The 19,873-nt window shown below is 38.2% G+C and overlaps 3 protein-coding genes across 5 annotated transcripts; 1 reads left to right on the forward strand and 2 right to left on the reverse strand.

The window, feature by feature from the left end:
- Positions 1-549: 549 nt before the first annotated feature.
- Positions 550-4,135, reverse strand: LOC106647836 (xylulose kinase). Its single transcript, XM_014364385.2, has 11 exons — positions 3,988-4,135; positions 3,240-3,322; positions 2,985-3,138; positions 2,654-2,833; positions 2,466-2,567; positions 2,022-2,307; positions 1,794-1,938; positions 1,434-1,726; positions 1,260-1,357; positions 1,052-1,192; positions 550-973 (listed from the first exon to the last, which is right to left on the reverse strand). The coding sequence occupies exons 1-11, from the start codon at positions 4,039-4,041 to the stop codon at positions 905-907; spliced, it is 1,605 nt and encodes a 534-aa protein (XP_014219871.2). The 5' UTR covers positions 4,042-4,135; the 3' UTR covers positions 550-904.
- A 1,280-nt stretch (positions 4,136-5,415) lies between these two features.
- wcd (U3 small nucleolar RNA-associated protein 18 homolog wicked) lies at positions 5,416-7,870 on the forward strand. Of its 2 annotated transcripts, XM_089594434.1 has the most exons (8): positions 5,438-5,457; positions 5,538-5,732; positions 5,807-6,169; positions 6,247-6,421; positions 6,507-6,692; positions 6,773-6,985; positions 7,072-7,240; positions 7,315-7,870. In XM_089594434.1, the coding sequence occupies exons 2-8, from the start codon at positions 5,545-5,547 to the stop codon at positions 7,776-7,778; spliced, it is 1,758 nt and encodes a 585-aa protein (XP_089450560.1). In that variant the 5' UTR covers positions 5,438-5,457; positions 5,538-5,544; the 3' UTR covers positions 7,779-7,870. The 2 variants fall into 2 exon arrangements, with proteins under 2 accessions (XP_023246320.2, XP_089450560.1); XM_023390552.2 differs by having other exon boundaries at positions 5,416-5,732.
- A 46-nt stretch (positions 7,871-7,916) lies between these two features.
- Positions 7,917-19,000, reverse strand: LOC106647699 (receptor expression-enhancing protein 4). Of its 2 annotated transcripts, XM_089594239.1 has the most exons (8): positions 18,740-19,000; positions 16,782-17,403; positions 16,002-16,081; positions 14,948-15,182; positions 11,107-11,224; positions 10,884-11,034; positions 10,643-10,814; positions 7,917-9,181 (listed from the first exon to the last, which is right to left on the reverse strand). In XM_089594239.1, exons 2-8 carry the CDS (start codon positions 17,196-17,198, stop codon positions 9,122-9,124), a joined length of 1,233 nt encoding a protein of 410 aa, XP_089450365.1. In that variant the 5' UTR covers positions 17,199-17,403; positions 18,740-19,000; the 3' UTR covers positions 7,917-9,121. The 2 variants fall into 2 exon arrangements, with proteins under 2 accessions (XP_089450365.1, XP_089450366.1); XM_089594240.1 differs by lacking the exons at positions 7,917-9,181; positions 10,643-10,814; positions 10,884-11,034; positions 11,107-11,224 and adding an exon at positions 11,905-13,620.
- Between the last annotated feature and the right edge of the window lie 873 nt (positions 19,001-19,873).

The following is a 19,873-nucleotide window of genomic DNA, read 5'->3' on the forward strand; positions in this document are numbered from 1 at the left end:
TTTTTGGTTTTTATTGGTACGGCAGATACAGCTTCCGTTGGAACACATACATGTAATTCCAAGTCAAAATTTAAAAAATATTACGCGCTTTTTCTATGTAAGTAATGCGAAGAAAATTTTATGTTCATTTGTTTATCGGGGCAATAAAATACGGTCTGATGAATTTTACTGCAACACATTAAGAAAGTAGGTTGCACTTAATCTTGTTGTCCCTGCACTTATAAAATTGCTGGACAAATAAAGTAATTTTTTTTTTTGCCGATCGACTTGTGGTTCGATGGTGCTTGTTCGTAATTCTCTGATAGTTGAATTTTATTTCGTTATTTCTTTTGTTGATATTCGGGTTTTGAATTGAAAAAAAAGAAATTCCAAATTATGTTGTAATAACAAAGTGGATTAAAAAAAAAAAAAGGATCGAACAACTGTTTTTGGCATGTCATTTGAATTTTTACTTTTTATTTTCACGGATGTCTGTAAAAATCGATGATTAAGTTTGTCGCGATAGAGGGAGGAAAAAAAGTGAGCGAAAATAATACTTGTTGGATAAATACCATATATTATACAATAATATGAATAAATAAAATTGTTCTAACAAATTCCATCTACATAAACAGATCATAATTGCACTTTGAGATGTATGTATAAATAATGTATAAGCGCGACATTTGTGCGTGCGTGTCGTAAAAATTTTACAAAGGCACTGACAACAACAACGACAAACGATTTTTAAAAAATAATACCCCCGTTACGCTTTCGACGTAAATCACATACAAAGCTTTAACTTTTCTCGGCGGAATGCATGATTGTAGTGTGTATAAAAAGATATTTCTTGATTATCAGCGTCACTATACACACAAGGAAGCCTCTCAATAATGGAGAAATGCGCAATAACATTGCCATCAGTCTATAATTTCTGCTCATCCAGTAATTCTTTGATGATCCTCCTGTACCGTTCCACCATTGGTTCGTAAATCTACAAAAATCACAAACGAAAAAAATCATGCCACCATCAAGTACTAAAGAATTAAAAAAAAAAAAAAAAAACACTCACTTTGGCCGCGTCGTCGTACGGCTGACACAGTAGCTTCGCTTCTGGCAATTTATTGATAATGTCGCTAAACGTCAGCTCGTCCTTGTAAAGCGCGTGCTTCGCCCTGTAAGCTCCTCCCATCATTGCCGAGTTGGCTGTCTCCTGTTATATAAATTATCGTCACCGTGAGCGTGGACAAAAAAAAAAAGGGAAACAAAGAAAAAATTACCAAAACGTAAACGGGTGAGTTGAAAACATCGGCCATCACTTGGAGGATCAGTTTATTCACGGAAGCTCCTCCCGTGGCGATAATTCTCGTGCTCGGGCCTATATCAATGGAAAACAATTGAAAAAAAAAATTAAAAAAGAAAAAAAAGAAATAGATCACACAATATACCCATACCGATAACGAAACCAAAGTCCTCGGCGTGGGCTCGCCTGGCGACGAGCTGGCCCTCGATCAGCGCCCTCACCTCGACCTCTTTCGAACTGTACCGAACGATGCGCTCGTTGAGCTTGTTGAAACGGTGATCGCCCGCAACCACACCGGGCGTTATCTCCCGCACGTCGTAGTACAGGGCGAAATTGCCGAAATTACCCCGCGGCGTGTTGTCCAGCAGCTCGTTGAATATCTGCCAGTCGCCACCGGCTGCGCTGTTCCTTACACGCTCGCGCGTCAACGAGCCATTTTTGAATCTGTACGTACAAGTATTTACATATAATGTATGGATGTGTAATACACATAATATATATGAGAACTCACCCCAGCATAGCCATGTAGGCGTCGTCTTGCAGGGGATTGCAGAGGATGTGTCCGTCCAAAGTAGTTTTGGGCTCGTGCAGCCACAGAAAGAGGGTGTCACTTGTGCCAAGACTGACAGCCACGTCTCCCTCTTTCAGTCTCATGCCTGCATAAGTATACGTGTATGGATCGCGTGAATGGAAAAAGTGCCAATAAGGAGCAAAAGGAAGTTTTTAATTTTCTTCTTACCGGCCAAAGAGCCAGGGTTGTCGCCGGTGAAGGCAACTACCTTGCAGTTGTCGTCGAAGCCGAACCTCTCGGTGTAGTAACGCGAAATCGGCCCCACGAGCGAGCTCGAGGACACGGCGTCGTCCAGCTTTGACCTCAAATTCGGAGCGCAGGCCTCCAACAGCTCGTCCCGCCAGACTTTGGCCCGGAGGTCGAACAGGTTTGTGCCCGAGGCGTCGGCCCAATCGATCGGCGCGTAGTCGCCCAGGAAGAGGGACGCTGCGAAGTTGCTCACCAAAGATACCCTCTTGGAATTTCCAATCGCCCCAATTGGGCGGAAACCAATTGCACACGTATATATATTTTTTACTCGTTAAAATATTCTCTTGAAAAGTACAGTATTTACAACGGAATAAAATATAAATTGCACGATAATCGATACGTATAGATCAATGGTTCTCTCACCTCTGTGTTTTCGTAGGCGTCTGGCTTTTTTTTGTGGATTTTCATGATCTGGGCACCAGAGAACCGCTCGTATCCCCGGGATCCGGTGATTTCCGCCAATTTCTACGTACATACGTACACGATGGGCGTGAATTATTATTGAAAATAGTATATATGGACGCATGTAAAGAATGGGTGGGCAAACTTACCTCCGGTCCCCCGAGGACTTGTTCGAGCTGCTTGCACTCGGCCGTGGTGCTCGAGTCCATCCACGTGGGGGATTGGGATACCGAGAAAGCCGAGGCGAGCTGTTCGTGCAGGAACTTTTCGGGGTCTAGCCTCTGCAGGACGGCCCTACTGCCCTTACCCCAGTACACCGTTCCGTGTTGCTGTGTATGTACGATCAGTTATCAACAATGATGGTCCAAATAAGAGACAAAAGTGAGGGGTGCAATCAAATTTTTTTAACGCGCAGCATCGGGTCAAAGTGCAATATATATTTGTATAATTTTATACTGTATAGTGGTATATTGTGCACACCTGCGCCGATCCACTTATCGCAGCAACTTTGCCGAAATCGACGCCGCACACTCGCAAACGATCTAAAATCATGTCCAAGGCTTTCACCCACATGAGGGTCGGGGCTGTCACCACGTTCGGCTCTTCCTTCGTTTGTAAAACTCCTCCATACGTCCTGGATCAACAGATACATTTTTTTCAATGGCAAAGCTCATTTTTGAGACCGATTTTTTTTTTTTTTTCACCACTGTTTGGTGAATCGAGTGATAAAATTACCTAAACTCGGGCAAATCGTTGTCAAACTGGACACTGGTTTCGTGCAAAACGTTGAAATTGTCGTCTATGACGACAGCTTTTAACTGGAATTTTGAAAATTCATAAAAATTACTTTGGAAAATTGTAGAGCAACATCAGCAGCAGCAGCAATGAGGAAGTGGGAAGTTTCGTAATATAGAGTAAACACGATAAATGGTGACTATACACACATAGCTCGTTTATATGCGCTAATATATACACTCGGTATACCGTCGCGGAACAAGATAAAATTAATATACCGCGATAACAGCGTAAATTTTTGTTTTTCGCGCCCTTTGTACGTCTTTGACTCATAAAAAATAGTGGAGTGTGGAACGCGGACCAAACACAAACGCGCACATCATCACTACACACATAAATTTTCTTTCATGTTTCACAGCTGTATAAGTACAGTTTTTTATCAAAGTGTATACTATATATTATGACCGCGAGGGAATATACACATACAGGTATAGATATACTACTTTAAGGCTTGCGTTTACTTGGCTACCGACGACCGTCAAACACGACACGACAGTCTGACTCGCATCACTTTTAAAAACGACCTACTCGATGATATAAACGATTATGCGTGTGTTGAACTATTTTATGTCAACTAAAAAAACTATGCGCAAGTACAAATGTATACATGTATGTATAACAAGTGGGGCATGAAACTAAAAAAATAAAAAAAAATAAAAACAATGTTAATGGTAAAGTATATACCCACCTGCTGTGTACTGAAATCGAGCCCCAGGTAAGTCGATTCTGAGGGTTCGCTCATCTTTCGACGGAAGTTGTGTACTTATACTTGGTAAGTACCGATAAAAAAGTTAAAAGTCTCCGCGAACGGAGCAAACGGTATATAATTTGCTCTCGCTGTGATATTATGTATACGCACTGTAACTTAACTTAAAGGTCTGAAATTTAAACTGCAGCGTCTACGTTGCTCTCTTTGCTCCATCTCTCTCGCTCCCTCTCCTTCCTTGCCCCTCTCACTCTCTCTTTACGGGATAGGGTTATATATACATGCGCGACTGAGTTCGCCTCTCGCGGTGTTCTCTATAATATTCTCTTCGTTATTGGTAACAAAATCGACCATGTATTATAATTATTACGGGACAAGTTTTCAGGATATTGTATTGGGTGTACGTGTGTATTTAACTTGTTACGCTTGTACATTGAAACGTTTGCATATACCGCATGTAGCGATCTATATAACGGTACACTTATAAGTACCAAGAAGATCACAAGATATGTATTCTTTTTGGAGACCGTAGACCGTCCCGAAGATTTGTATATTTTTAATTCCATGCACACCACACATATTTATGTTCTCAGATTATCCTTAAAATTAATATGTAGTTAAAAAAAAATATTTTTTAATGGTGTTTTTTTTTTCAACCAAAACAAGTCATGTTGTGTGATTACGAATTTTCGGGAAAAATGGCTGTGACGCTAATACGTTTTTTTAGTATTCCGATAACAGTTAAAGCAGTGTAATAATTGCTATATAATTCATTTGACCGGCAGCACGAAATTAATTTTTTTTTTTTTTTTTTTTGTTTCATTCGTTCATTCATTCAAGCCGAGTTGCGACAATTTGACATGGTTTTTTTATCCGCTACAAGTGATGATGAAAGAGTAATATCAATACTTAGCAATGGTCTCGTGAAAAATTGGACCCAACAATGAAACAACACGTATACGTATTAAGTACGTACCTACTTCTATGTCTCGTGTTTTATCCCAAAAGTGTTGAAAAAAAGTTAAATGAAAATTCGTTGCTTTGGGGGTGATGCGCGCATGGGAACTGACCAAAATATTTTCCCGCTCCAACATCAAAACGAAACACCCAATGAAGCAACGCATCGATCAAATACATTTTACAACATTTAATGTGTCTTAAAATTTTTTACACATTTTATTTTATAATTATGGGCACATGAGCTTTTGACAATCAAGTAGATAAGATCTAAGCCAGTTTAGCCAGTTTCAAATGTTTCAACAACTTATGTGTAATTTATCCGAATATCGATACTTACTAATTCATTTCAAAATACTTTCGACTCCAATTCGATAATATCGATAATCAAAACCATTTCGAGTGTGAATTTTAAATTGCGGAAAACACGAATTTATTACTTGCGCTGATGTACTAACCTCTCCTTGTCCACGCTGTTCCTTCTCTCAGTTAAAAGTAAACAAAAAGAAAAAAATTTAATACTCGCGTTGCAAGTGCTTTTTTTCGGGTGATTTTTTTTTTACGTCTCCGTCTAGAAAATACATGCTGATGGATGGAATTAAAATAGAAGAAGCCGAGGATGAATTAGTGCAGCATCCGGAGCAAGTGCCCAAGAGTAAGAGAAGAAAACGATCACTGACATCTTCAAAAACCTCAACAGTTTTCACGAATAAACCATTATTCGGCAAAAAGAAAAAGAAGCAGAGCTATAATGCAAAGGAAGAAGCCAGGTAAAAAACATATTTTATAATTTACATTAAATAATAGCAAAAATATCTAATTTAGACGTTTTTGTTTTTATCAGATTAGAGAAACTGGTCTTTGGTGATCCCAGCGACGTTCTGAACAATTTAAAAGGCGATTACTTAGACACCGAATCTACCGAGAATGACAGTGATGCCGACAATAAAGAGTCAGAAGTTGAAATCCTCGCAAAAATTTCCAGCGTTGATGGCATTGTCAGTGAAAATGACAGTGACAACGACGATGATAAAGATGATGATAGTGGTGATGATTATAAAGATGGTGAGAGTGACGAAAATGATGACGATGATGATGATGATAAATCGGTAGCATCTATTAAATCTGAAGAGGAATCCATCATCGATAAAGATGAAAAAGTTTTCTCAAAAGCTGTTGCCTGGGTAGATGATGACGATGAAGTATCGTATGTTTTTCAAATTCGTACTTGTGGTAAAACTAAGATTTTTTTTCCTTTATTTGATATTTTTTTTATTTTTTAAGCGTTCAAGATGCTTTGAAGTTGCAAAAACGAAAATTACCTCTGGGAAGACCAGAAAAAACATACAGTGAGTTATTACATGGCAAATATGCTCGTTTAATGGGAACACCAAAATGGGCAAAATTAAATAAAGAAAAAGAGAAAGGATCCGACGATTCCGATGACGAAGTTTTAAAAGTAATTTATTTAGTTTTTTTTTTTTATCTAAGTACCGGATATTAAACGCATAATTACGTGAATTTTTTGTTTTTATGGTCTGTAGCACAGTAATCATATAGTGCCAAAAAACGTTAAATCTTTACCAAAAGATAAAATAGATCTAAAAGTTCTCTCCAACATAAATAATCAAACTCGAATCGAAGGCGCATACGTCAATTGCGTACAATTTCATCAACAGTCTACAGTTGCACTAGTCGGAGGATCCTCTGGTGTACTTTCTCTGTTTCAGGTGAGTCGATGTATCACATTTAAAAAATACTTTTAACACAGTGCATGATATGTCAACATCGTTTTTTAAACTCCTTAAAGATTGATGGGCGAGAAAATAATAAATTGCACAGCATTCAATTCGAAAGATTTCCAATTTACTGTGCTAGGTTTCTTAAGAACGGTACGGAAGTTTTAGTCGGATCTAATGCTTCCAAGAAATCGAATTTCTTCAAGTCTCACTGTTATTCTTATGATTTGATGAGCGGCACGACACTTAGGATTCCTTTACCCCACGGCATGATGAAAATGGAGGTAAAAATTTCACTTTTGATTACTTGAAAAATTGATTTTTACACCTTCACCTGCCTTCATGATCTTTTTTTTTTTTTATTCATCAGAAATTCGAGTTGTCGCCTGATGGCAAAATTATAGCTGTTGTCGGAAAGTCTGGAGAAATACATTTACTAACTGGCAGCACTAAAGAGATGATTGGTACATTGCAAATGAATAAGTCCTGTACGTCACTTGCCTTTACACCAGATAGCACCAAACTTTTAACGTATGGAGGTAAGCGGAAATTTAACGTTATGACAATTTACAATAATGACACTAACTAAACGCCAATCGAAATATAATTTCAGAAAGTGCAGAAATGTATGTGTGGGATTTAAAATCACGAACGTGTTTAAATAGAGCTTATGACGAAGGTGCTGTAAGCGGCAGTTCACTAGCAATATCGCCTGATGGCCAGTTTTTGGCATCAGGTAGCAAACAAGGTGTAGTTAACGTCTATGAATCAAAACACGTACTTGATCAAAGAACCCCAGTACCTGTTAAAAGAATTTTAAATCTCACGACAATTATTACAAGATTGAAATTCAATCCTACCAGTGAGATTCTTGCCATGGCCTCCGAGCAGAAGGTCAACGCTTTCAGAATGCTCCATCTTCCGTCATTTCAGGTATTCTCCAACTTTCCGACGAATAATACGAGAATGTTTAATCCAATTGACATCGATTTTTCACCAGCAAGTGGTTACATGGCTCTTTCGAATAATCGCAAATTTGCTTATTTGTACAGGCTCAAACATTACGGAAATTATTAAATAATAAAGACTGTTCTCGTTGACTTTTCTTAACAGAAAAACATTTATGACATTTCTTATGATGTTATTGCTGAAAAAATTAGTTTTTCATGGCTTGGAATAAAAAAAATGCTTTATACTGTTTTTAAACTCAACTTTCATAATTTAACATACTTTATTGACCCAAGAACATAATTGCTCCTCTTTTAATATTACATTACTATTTTGAGACGCACGTGAAATTTTAATTCAATACATTTTTAACATTAGAAATAACAATTAATTGATACCTATTTTGTGTGACAAGTCTCTTTTTACGTGTACTAATTTTAATCACTGTACACGCGTTAACAGCAAAAATCTCAGATTGCAGTCACTCTTTATTTAAAATGTTGATTATTGCCAAGGACATGTTAAACGTAAAAATTGAGAAACAAAATCCTTTTTTACAGCACTTACGCATAATATAATTAAATCACACAATAAATCGTAATATAACAAACCAGTCAAAAAGTGGCGCGTAAAAGCATTAGTTTTATTTTATTATATTTAAAAATTGTTATGATTAAGTATAAATCTTACTGCAATGTTGACGGATAATTTGTCCTTGACATGAGAAGCACAAATACTTGATGTATGCGAAATTTTTTTTTTCAACTTAGCTAGATCACATTTGGCCCAAGTAAAACACTATGTGCCAGTTACAAACGCATTTAATACGTACTAGTGATAATCTCGATTTTTTAAGCACATGTCTAGTGAGGTAAATTTTTCCTAAATTCATACTCTGTACAAAATTTTCAACAACGCCAATGTCAATTGGGATACACTACGAGTATAATTGTTTATTTCTCTCACCATCGCGAGCCAACATTTTTTTTTTTTTTTTTTTTCGTTGGGATCGAAAACCATGCCAAAGATAAATGTGGCAATGTGCAATGTTGCGCGTTAATATGATTAAGGAAATTATTATAAAAAGTATAAAGATACAACCATCGCAAAAAACAACAACGGGTGACAAGATTCAAATAGTTTAGTTATAAATAGAACCTGCATCATCACAAGCCTAACAGTCTCTCTCAGTTGGAACCTATTGTCGATGAACGAGTTTCCTTTGAAGGATCTTCAAAATTGCTGCAAGCATCTTACAGCAAATCATTATTACGCTAGCACATTATTTTTCTTATTTTTGGCCATTGGATAACCTTGTTTTACAAGTCAGTTCATAGAGTTGATGCATTGAGAAACCATTGACCGATGAATGGCGGAAGCTCAATTGAAATAAAAAAAATACCCTGGAGAAATGAGACAAACGAAAGCCCTTGGTCCTATATCCTCTGCGGACTCTGAACCACCTGCAGATCTCATGTAACTTTCTTCTTTGTCGTCTTTTTATTCCGAGGCAGCGTGGCAAAACTTGAAATCTGAAAATAAATTTTTGATTTTCATTCAATACTTGTCATTTCAAACAAGCAGAGTTTGAAACAAAATGTAAGTTTTTCAGTTAGAAAGTATTGTGGTTTAGTCAAACTGTTTATAAAACGGGTAATAATCACACTTATGAGAGGGAGAAAAAACAGAGTATGCGTAACTCAAAGTCGTGATTAGAGTAGATATACACGATGCACTGTGAATGGAACGATTTAATTAGTTATGAGTGGACATCACACTGCAAATAATTGTTAATGTAATTTACCAATTGCCTATTTTGCAACTCTCATCCTCTATTAAATATCGTTAACAACGGCAGCGACAGAAAGACAATGATTGATGGCTGGTAACACGGAAGGTGAGAGAGTATACAAAAAAAACACAGCATGGATGTACAAGATGTTTTATACATTTATCCCCTCATCTGTTAGATCTGAGCGATGAACCTCGGCAACTTCGTCTTCAACGTTCTTTAACAGCACCTCGTCGCTTCGGTTGTCCTTGACGCTATCACAATTAACGGATTCGGACGTTGAATTAATCCAGTCTGCCTCGCGCTCTTTATGGAAGGCACTGTGAAAGATGTTCTTGGGAATGGTAAGGAGTTTGGAGAAGCTTTCGCGAGCCGCGGTCCTGGCACTTGACTTTTTGCGTCGCTTCACCTCTGCATCGTCACAGCTGGCGATGCTAGTGAAACTTTTGACCGTGCCGCCGGTTTTAATCACCAGGGTTGCCTTAACGGGCTTCTCTTCGACTGAATCTTCCTCTTGCTCCTCCTCATCCTCCTTGCAGGCCAACGTTTCCGGAGCTTTTGGAGCTGGCCTCTTATGATACTTGCCGGCTCGTTCGCTACAGTCCGAGCTGCTTCGAGAGATGTCTGTGCTACTTTTAATTTCCAAAAAGTCCCGCATTTTGACACAAGAATCGTCCATGGTCTGTTGTTTGTCTTCCAAGCACATTTTATCATCGTCTTTCGATAATTGTTTTTCTCCCCCAACGGCGTCTTGGAGCATGAGGATCGACGGCTTGGTAACATTCACCAATTCTTTTTTCTCTTCGATGGCCAAGCAGGAACTATCGTCTGCTTTCAAGGTGGAACTGTCGTCGTCTTCGGAATCGGAGCTCACCATACAACTTTGACGCTGTTGGCTTTGCAATGCCGTAAAATGGTCCGTGTTTTGGGACAAAAAGGTCAAAAATTCGAGGGTTTGCTGGAAGATTAGGAAAGATGCGGGATTCCTGAGGAAAAGTTCCCTGGTGCCTGCTGCGGGCTCTCTTTCGTCAACCTCCGTTCCTCCGATCTTTGAATTTTATACGAAAATTCCGATATTTACACCCAAAAGGACGGATATTACTTTTATTTTCTTCCAAATACATTGATATTTGAAAAATCCATCAAGCAACGATAAAAAGAAAATAAAAAAAATTAAATAAAACTAGCGGCTAATCATTACCTCGGGCAACTTTTTCGTCGACGACCTAGTGACTTTGGTGCGGTTGCGGGCTCCCACGCTGGCGGTCCTGACAAGCGGCGCCTGACTTGAACTCGTGTTTTTATTATTTTGCGACTGAAGAGCTTCGCCGCTGCTGTATCCGCTAGATATGTCCTCCGAGGATTTGACGTTTCTATATTGTTGTAACGAATTATTATCATCATTGTTGTACTTAATCGTTGCACTTGTCTCATCGACTCACGTTAGACTGCCCACCGCTGATTCACGGGCCCTCGATTGCCGCGTGAGCTCGACGTCGACTTCGGAGAAGTACATCTCGACGTGGTTGGTGCCCGATTGGGTCCTGCGTGGACTGTATCCTCGGCGACCAGTGCGCTCACGGCGACAAAGCTCTGGAAAACAAAACGTCATTAATATTGTCGTGATTGGTGTAGGTGGTTGCGGTGCGGGGGTCTAGATTTTACCGTCTAGGTCCACCTCGTCGGGCGAGTGCTCGATGATGCGTCCCGCGTCTTCCTTCTCGCCGGTCAAATCGCTCAAACTGTAACTTTTGCGCAGCTGTTGCACGAGACCACCGCCTCCCTGAAATTTTTTTTGCATTTACTATGTCTGTTTTTTTTTGTTTTTTTGTTTTTTTTTTCTTCGTTTCATGTTTGCTTCTTTTTGTTTCTTCTTTCCTTTCTTTTATATACGTTATACTATTTTCACAGTTTTTTTTCATCGATTACAATATGGACATTATATTTGGTCTTTTTGAACAACGTGTACATGATGAAGCAATAAATCGTGGAAATAAAAGTTATTAATGGTATAACATATGCATGCAGGTGAGTCGAGTAGAAAACAAAAGAATAAACTGAAAAGGAAAAAAAAAAATAAAAAAGCTTACCGGCGACAAAAGATTAATGTGTTATCGGCCTTCACCAGTGCTCAGCTTCGATATTTTTAATCCTCGAGCCTCGTTAGGATTTGCTTTTTCTATCTTTTGTATCACGAATTTATTACAGATCTTTAAGCCAATTTAGTATAAATTAGACGATAATTATTAGTTGAAGCCAATCAAAAATTGTTGTTTTGTTAAAAATCACTAGATTTTGAAAAACTACTTTCCAGTCTTGTTGTTTAATCAATTCAACGTTACGGGGTTTTTTATTTTTATTAATTTTGATGAAAAACGAAAATTAATGGTAATTGCTGTAAATGGATATTAAGGAGTAAGAAGCATTTGGACGTGAGGCAAATTAAAATAAGGTCGAAAAAGATTAACAAAATGCATTTTTATTCATCGGAAAAAAATAAGAAATGATAATGATGGTGATTAATCATAATAATGATGATAATATATAATTAAATTTAAGGAATCAATAATCTTTGGGACTTTTCACTCGGCAATCCTTAAACTAAACACACAATCGACGTAAACGCAACCAATAACTGTGCAAATAACTAAATACATAATCGAGCGTAGCATATATAAAACATGAGTAGGAATCTTAAATCTAAACATTTTTCGCTGCGCGCTTTGCAGTACTTATAAGGTAATAATTGACAAATCGTGGCATTGATGATGCACAAATAAATTGCGCGAGTATTTTGATGGAAAGAAATCTTTTTACTGGCGTACTTACTCCGATAATTTAGAAATACACGATCCAGAGTAATTCAAGGCACACTCATAAAGGCACGACAAACGATTATCGTATATTTTACACCCTTGTTACAAAATACGCCGTTGGGCTATTTGACGATAGTGTTATTGCTTATAATTATTATTATTATTATTGTATATTTATCGTAAAAAAAAAACTTGAAAATCAAAAAAATGAATAAACAACAGTAAGTATATGCTTGGTAGGCTATCGGTAGCTATTATTCATCCATACATACATTAATTTTATTTTATTTTTATTTTTTTCAATACACAAATTTTACAAATTCAGTCTTTTATGCGGTATCTATATTCTCGTAAATCACAGCAGTATTGTCATTTATCTTGTGATTGAATATGAATTAAACAAAAGTAACAATACTACACCAACAGTCGAAATAATTCGTATCACGTTAGAAATTTCATTGACGTAATATCAGTGCATGGTAATTTTTCAAGTCATTTAATTATTTGATAAAACATTTTCTCATTCACATTAAAATGCACCAAAGTATGAAGCAACCATTCACGTAGCTATTTTCAATACGAAAGATCATTGGGAATGAGAATCAATATCCACACTCAAAATTGGTCAATATTTATTTATTTTTTTTTTTATTACGCTTAATTTTTCTTGGGACTCGCAGAAAATAATTATTGTTTAGTCACGACGAAAATTAGCACCACTTTGGTCACGCAGGGAAAGACTCTTTTTTTTACAGTTACCTGTGCAATGGAAACAATGTGTGTGTTTGTGTAGTTGTGCGCGTACACGATAGTTGGAAGAAACAAAACAAACGTCACAATTTCTCTCAAAAAAAAAGAAAATGAAAAAAAAAGAAAAAAAAGAGGAGGAAAGTAATAAACACTTCTACGAGTACGGTGTAGCGTATAGCGTTGGAGGCAAATTATTTCCGGCCTCCTAGTCACTCATGTCGGAATCAAAGAGTTCCTCGCGGGCCTGCCTACGGGTCCTGGGCTTCCTGCGCGTGATCGACTCGTCGCGTATCTTCCTCCTGGATTTAGGCTGGGGTTGCTGCACGGGCTCGGGCGGCCCGAACGAGTCCGTGACGTCGACGAGCGAGGGTTCAAAGTCCAGGTCCAGCTCGTCCTCGGTGTCGATGTCGTCGACGAGCACAAAGCTCTTGGGCTCCTCGACGGCTTGGGGCTCGTTCTTAGCGCACCTGCGGGTTCTCGGGTAGCCGCTTATCACCGGCGAGCCGTCCGTCTCCATCTCCGAGGCTCTGTTGGGGTTGGCTGAGCTGCAAATCGCCGAGTCCGATTGGTTCGTAGTTACCAAGGCGCCACTCGATATGACACTTGGGATTGTCTGATTTTTTTTCGTCAGTTTGATTTTTTTTTTTTTTTTTTTTTTTTTTTCATTTAATTTTGATACGAGCGATTGGTTTCAATGGTGGCGCAGTATGTTGTTTTTTTTTCCCCATTGTTTTGTTTTAGTGGTTAGCAGAGGTGATGCGGCGCACACAGATAGCGAAATTACAATACGTGCAGATGGCGATGGCGAAGTTGGCGTGGGAGATTTGTATGGCAAACAAACAAAAACAAACAAACCAAAAAAAAAGGTAAAATAATGCAATTTTATTAGTAAATTATCGAGCCAGATGTGGTGGAATTATTATTAATTATTGCGTGATTATTTGTTAATTCCATGGCAGTACGATTGTTACAATGCGCAAGTGCCTTACAAAGCCAAAAAATTTCAATACCTGACGAAGGTACAAAAATACAATGTTTTGTTGTTTTTATGAATATTAAACAATTACTCGTACATGGTAACCATTCTAGTTTTGTGTTGGTCAGGTGGTGGAATTTTCAAAGGACAAATAACATCAAATACGACGTGTTTTAATAAATCATTTAGTAACGTTTCTTTTTTTTTTTCTATTTAAAAATATGTACTCTTGAACTTGCGAAAATAGTTTCTTCGACTGATAAAATTTGCAAATCCCATAACACAAATGGCCGTAAGGAACTACAATTGATTGAATATGACTTTACTGGTGCAGCTGTACCACCCTCGTATGGTATATAGTATGTCCGTATTACACTTTATCGTATTTGATAAAAATTATATCAATATTATTTTTTGTACTTTGAAAAAAATATATTTTTAGATTTAATATACCATATAAGTCTCGATGAGGGTGTTTGAAATAAGCTGCATCATCATTCATAGATATACGTGTCAAGGGGGAAAATTTAATGGTTGTACTGATAGCAATTCTTTTTACGTTACACTGTTTTCAATAAACATCTTAAATAATAGAAGGTGCACTTGTATGCAACAGTCATGCCTTAGGTACGCAAAAGTTTGTTTATTGATACTTGCCTCAGTCTAAAAACTTGTTGATAATCTGTTGTTTTAAATATCAAGCTATTATAATGATTCAATTTGAAGAAAAAATTTTTTTTTTTTAGTGTTGCACAAGGCAAACAAGTTCGATAGCTTATGCTTTGAGCTTTCTTTTGATTCAACCAATTTTAGTGATAAATAAAAAATGATGATAATTAAAAATAATAGTGATGATGGGAATGTTGAAAAAATTCACACTGAATGAGATTGAGACAAAAACGGTAACAATGAATGAAAAAAAATGAACAAAAAATAAAAAGTGACACTAGAAGGAGTGTAGTACCTTAATGGCAGTTTGCATGAGGACGGTGGTGGCGTAGTTGACGCCCTTGGTGCCGAGCTGAAGCACCGCCGAGTAGCCTTGCTCGGTCGCACGGGCTATCGCCTCGTCGATCTCGGTCTCCCTCTTGCACAAGGCCGGGTGCACGAAGCGCCGGTATAGGATGCTCGAGCCCTTGGTTGCGGGGCTTAGCAGCCACAGTACGAGAATTATCTTTATCTCGTAGTAAAACGGGAACCTGTTGGCCAATTTATTCCCCAAAACGTTACTAATATTTCGACCCGTACCAGCGTGCACATCTATGGAGACTGTTGTGTGCGAACTCGATGGTTTTAAGATGCACATAAAAAAAAAAAAAAAAAAAAAAAAAACATTCAATAGCTCATAAAGTGCTTGGAAAGTTAAAATCTGGTTTGGAGAAAGTCAGCGGCTAAGTATTACAACCGGTGACGTAATAATATTTTGAAATAAAAAAAATGGTGAAGGGAGTCCCATTCGCGGCTTTGGCAATTTTACCGCCGATGCTCAATAAAGAAAGGAAGTAAAAAAAAAATTAATTATTTTTATAAGAACGAGAACAAGAAATAATTGGAATGGAAAGTACGGAAACTGCACAGGCCGCCACTTCGCCTACATCTTGTCTAAAATTAGACTTTCGGAGGCAGTTCCCATGTCAATACACTAAATTATAGCTATATTGTAAGCATATGAACGAATGGAGCGGCATGTAACTCAACCGCTGATGCCAGCGAAAATATTATTTTCCAATTGGGAACACAAAAATAAGTCGACTGCAACTAATTGTACAAGTAGCCTACAGGAGTGGTCCAAGATTTCTTTTTTTTTTTTTTTTTTTTTTACTTCGTTGAGCACTTCAAGTTGCTGAACTGGATAAATTTATTTAATGCAAAGTGTTGACTAATATTATACCCATGGAAAAAGTCAACCACTCATTATGGAACACTCTTACTTTGACTTTTAAAAGTCGATACGTACACCTGCTCTAATGTATATGTACACGAGTACTGGTTTCAAGTTGATGAAAAGGGACACTTACCAAAAACTAAAAAAGACGTCTGTGAAGGTTTCAGCACACGTGAAGAGAGCAAAGACGATCCAGTACATCATCCACTTTACCTATGGGAAAACAAAGTTGGCCGAATAAAGCTTAACTGACGAAGGGGTAAACCTTCATAAAGTTATTTGAATAAAAAAAGTAAGAATACTGTGGTAAAAAAGTATTAAAAAAAAAAAAAAAAAGCGTAGAGTATGGATTTAAAAAGAAGATTTAGGGTTTGTACGGTAAGAGCAAGGAGAAAAGTAGTTTGGGCTTGGGCAAGCTATGCTGGCGTTTGAAAGCCAAAAAAGGAAAGTTAAAAGGCTTAAGTAGGAGGGAGTGCAGAGAATAAATAGTGACCGAACAAAAACAGAGTACGATTGCTGTAGCCCGCTAAACTTAGGTACTCGAGGTAAAGGAAAATGCAAGCATTGGAGTAAATTGGAGTATATCACATATTTTTGACAGTCTAGTCAATAAAAATGTTGGAAACAGAAAAGGATTGTAAGGTATTGAAAATTGGGTTGATGGTGGCTGTCGGAGAAACGAAGTCCAATTTATAGAGATGAAAATAAGTTGTTCGGATATTGAAACACATCAAAGAGTGTATGGGATTGTTGCATCGAGTGAGAAGCGTGTGCGGGATTATATGCGTAATAAAGATGTATTGCGTTTGAACCCAAGTCCAGTTGAAAGTCACGATACAAGTTAGTCACGGAGATAATACAATATAATGATTAATAATAATGATAATGATAATCAACATGGATCAGAACTCACGTATTCCTTGACATTCTTCGTCCTGACGGCCTTGTAGGAGGCATAGGCTGGATACAGGGTGCCAAAAACGAGTCTGAAAATCGGATAAACCAGAGCGTAAGTGAGGAAGCGAGGCATGACCAGCGCCAACAGTAGGGCGAGCAAGCCGACGTTCTCCAGGGTGAGCCTAATGGGTAGCCGCTCGAGGGACTCGCGAGCCCAGACGATGGACTTGCGAGCTACGAGGGCAGCGCTCGCGCGCTCCAGCATCTTCATGCCCCCCATGTAGTGGCGATAGTGGTAGTAATAGCAGTGCTCGTCGTCGTTCACCACTACGCCACTCGGCGGCATCAACGGCAACACTTTCAAACTCATCCTTGCGGCCTCCTGACTATCATGGACTTGGCTCGGGTGTGTAATGTGTACACACACGCGCATCCATGTGAATTTACGGTGTTGTTACTATTGTCATTGTATTATTACAAATACACAGATCTTGCACGTGTTTATCCATGACGTGCCAAATTTGGCTGTCTTGTGGTCGATGACGAGCCCCTAGAGCGTTTTTTTGGGAGAAAGTTGTTGGCACTTTTCGACGGACAAGACCAACGACTGTACAGCAGTTTTTTTTACACAAAAGCCGCTGAAAAACGGTGATATTTATCAAGGTGTTTCTTCATTTTTTTTTTATTCATACAAGGCAAAATAATTAGGGACCAAATTTTAATGATGAACCCTAATGTAGAAAAAAATTTTTAACTCATGTTTTTCGTGTCATGGATGAGCTTTCGGTTAACGAGGTTAATAGCGTACATGAGACACGTTATATTTATAATATTATAGGTACGTGGGTAGATCTATAGGCATATCTGTTTCTCGACACGCGAGGCTTTTGTCTTTCAGAGTCAAAGTCAATCAGCGTCGCATGCACGGCGTTGATCAATGTGAAAAAAAAAAAAAAAAAAAAACTATGCCTGTCTGTCACGATACATCCACACATCTTTTAACACCACGTCTTTACGCGTGGCCTGCATCAGCACTGTTCACTGCCTCATGGCTTATTTCGGTAACTGAATGCTTGCGCAGTAGATTCATCGATCAGACTCGAAATGCTACGGTATTATTTTTAATAAACGATAACTGTTTGAGATTGATTGATTAGCAGTGCTATTAATAATTTTTTTTTTTCCTCCATGTTATTTCAATAGAAAATTAGTAAAAATTAATCAGTACTACATTTTTGGGCTGAAATTTTTTTTTCCAACAATTTTCGTGTAAACATTAAGTTTATTTCGAATTTCCGACGGAAAAACTGTAGCCATGAGCTTTTCCTGCCCATGGTATATATTTCTGGCACTTGAAACGCGTAATACGAAACTAACCATAAAACCCAAACGGCTATCAAATGTTGTTTTATTTTTATCCGTGCCTTGTATATCAAAAACTATCGCAGCATCGCCTACATACGATGCAAAACAAAACTCTACAAGTAGATCGAAAAATTTAAATACGTGGCGTCAGACAATTAAAAAAAAAAAAAGACGCTATTCATGTATCTGAATTGACAGTGTCATAATCGTTTGACATGGTCAAGGTGTATAATTTGAAATATAAATGAATTTTAATGAAATTGTGCAGATCATATACATATTCTGTGCTTTGCAGAAATAACAATAAAAAATAATAACATCACTCAAGTTTTTATTTTTTTTTAATTGCTGTAATTGCTGTTTATAAGCTGATGATGAATTATGGATGAAAAAAATGTGTAAGTGCACAAAAAAAAAAAAAAAAAAAAAAAAAAAAAAAAAAAAAAAAAAAAAAATCAACGAACGAACGCACGCGAAGCAGGCGCGAAAAATCAAATTCTGTAAAAGGATAAAAACACACTGTACAAGTAAACACGTGAACGATCAAGCTGCGAAATTCGGTATGGACGACAAATGTACAATGAATGGTGAAAATAAGTATTTGCAAACCACATCGTGATCCGAAACCACCTGATGGAAGAAGTTATCTTGCACGACTACATTGTAACCATCCCAAGATTAGGACGGGCACTTTGACAATATAGCCGAGTATAGCGATCCTCCCAGACCCTCAACTCTGTAAGTATGACGTTCAAGTATGGATGTATCGTGTTTAGTATCAATGTTACACGTAATTCGTTGCAAGAGCGAGTCGAGAGCATCCGAGCAAGCTTCCAGCCGAATTCGAACTGAACACCGAGCCAGCGTCGACTCGCGTCTCCCGCGGCTATTTTCTCGCGCGCCCTACAGCGCTGCTTTACCTACTTTGATGTATATAGGAGCCAAACCCCCCATCTCTCTGCTGCAACAAGTGTGGCCGACGATGCAGCCCCCCCCCCCTTGGCCAAGCTTCGCGCGTGTATATACCCTCTTATTGTATATATTTGGTTGCTCGACCTCATTTCCCATCGCTTCTTCACTCTTATCTCTTTGAAATTTTCCCTCTGCTCTACACATCACGCACTCTCTTCCTCCTGCAAGAGACGCAGGGCTCGCGGTTCGGCTCGCAGGGCTGATCTTTCGATATTTTTATCCCGCACATTTGGGTAAACCTTTTTTTTCGAGTTTTTTGTTTTGCTTTTTCAATCGTGGCGCGTGTGATAGAGTTTTCGAAACAATTGTTTTCCCCACAGACTAGCCAGAAAACAATGAAAATGACGTCGTCTTATACATTATCGAGCAATCGTGTGGAGTCTTTTTTTACAAGTTACCAATTAATTAATAAAAGAAAAAAAAACAAGCGTATACACACTAGGACTCGAACACTCGGTGACGATGGTAAGATGATGTCTCACGTTAGTTCCAGACGGAAGAAGAGCTTGCGGCTACCGAGCGTCAAATTAGAAAATCTACGAATAGGCACGTCGAGCGCACTGCCATCGTTACAATATTCCATGGTATAAGTATGTAGGTATGCGAGTAATTTGATCATCACGCCAATGTCGAGGTACGACAAAGGTGAATTCGAGCGTGTGCTTGGTAATCGACTGTTGCGCAACCGGCGCACAAATACTGTATATACTCACCCATCCGTATAGGTACAAACGCTATATCATTGGTTACCCTTTCCACATCAAGTGCCCC

Source organism: Copidosoma floridanum, unplaced genomic scaffold (genome assembly GCF_036245765.1).
Source record: "Copidosoma floridanum isolate Cflo_tuat_1 unplaced genomic scaffold, Cflo_Japanese_pri ptg000021l, whole genome shotgun sequence".
NCBI classification, from domain to species: domain Eukaryota; kingdom Metazoa; phylum Arthropoda; class Insecta; order Hymenoptera; family Encyrtidae; genus Copidosoma; species Copidosoma floridanum.

Bases quoted from the DNA above. Each gene is read 5' to 3' on its own strand.
- LOC106647836 (XM_014364385.2), bottom strand. From the start codon at position 4,041: ATGAGCGAACCCTCAGAATCGACTTACCTGGGGCTCGATTTCAGTACA. The intron at 2,834-2,984 runs GTGTGCACAATA...GTACATACACAG, and splicing joins CGATAAGTGGATCGGCGCAG to CAACACGGAACGGTGTACTG. The intron at 2,308-2,465 runs GTGAGAGAACCA...GGAAATTCCAAG, and splicing joins ACGCCTACGAAAACACAGAG to AGGGTATCTTTGGTGAGCAA.
- wcd (XM_023390552.2), top strand. From the start codon at position 5,545: ATGCTGATGGATGGAATTAAAATAGAAGAAGCCGAGGATGAATTAGTG. The intron at 5,733-5,806 runs GTAAAAAACATA...TGTTTTTATCAG, and splicing joins AATGCAAAGGAAGAAGCCAG to ATTAGAGAAACTGGTCTTTG. The intron at 7,241-7,314 runs GTAAGCGGAAAT...ATATAATTTCAG, and splicing joins CAAACTTTTAACGTATGGAG to AAAGTGCAGAAATGTATGTG.
- LOC106647699 (XM_089594239.1), bottom strand. From the start codon at position 17,198: ATGCGCGTGTGTGTACACATTACACACCCGAGCCAAGTCCATGATAGT. The intron at 16,082-16,781 runs GTGAGTTCTGAT...GTTTTCCCATAG, and splicing joins CGAAGAATGTCAAGGAATAC to GTAAAGTGGATGATGTACTG. The intron at 10,815-10,883 runs GTGAGTCGATGA...ACAACAATATAG, and splicing joins TCAGCGGTGGGCAGTCTAAC to AAACGTCAAATCCTCGGAGG.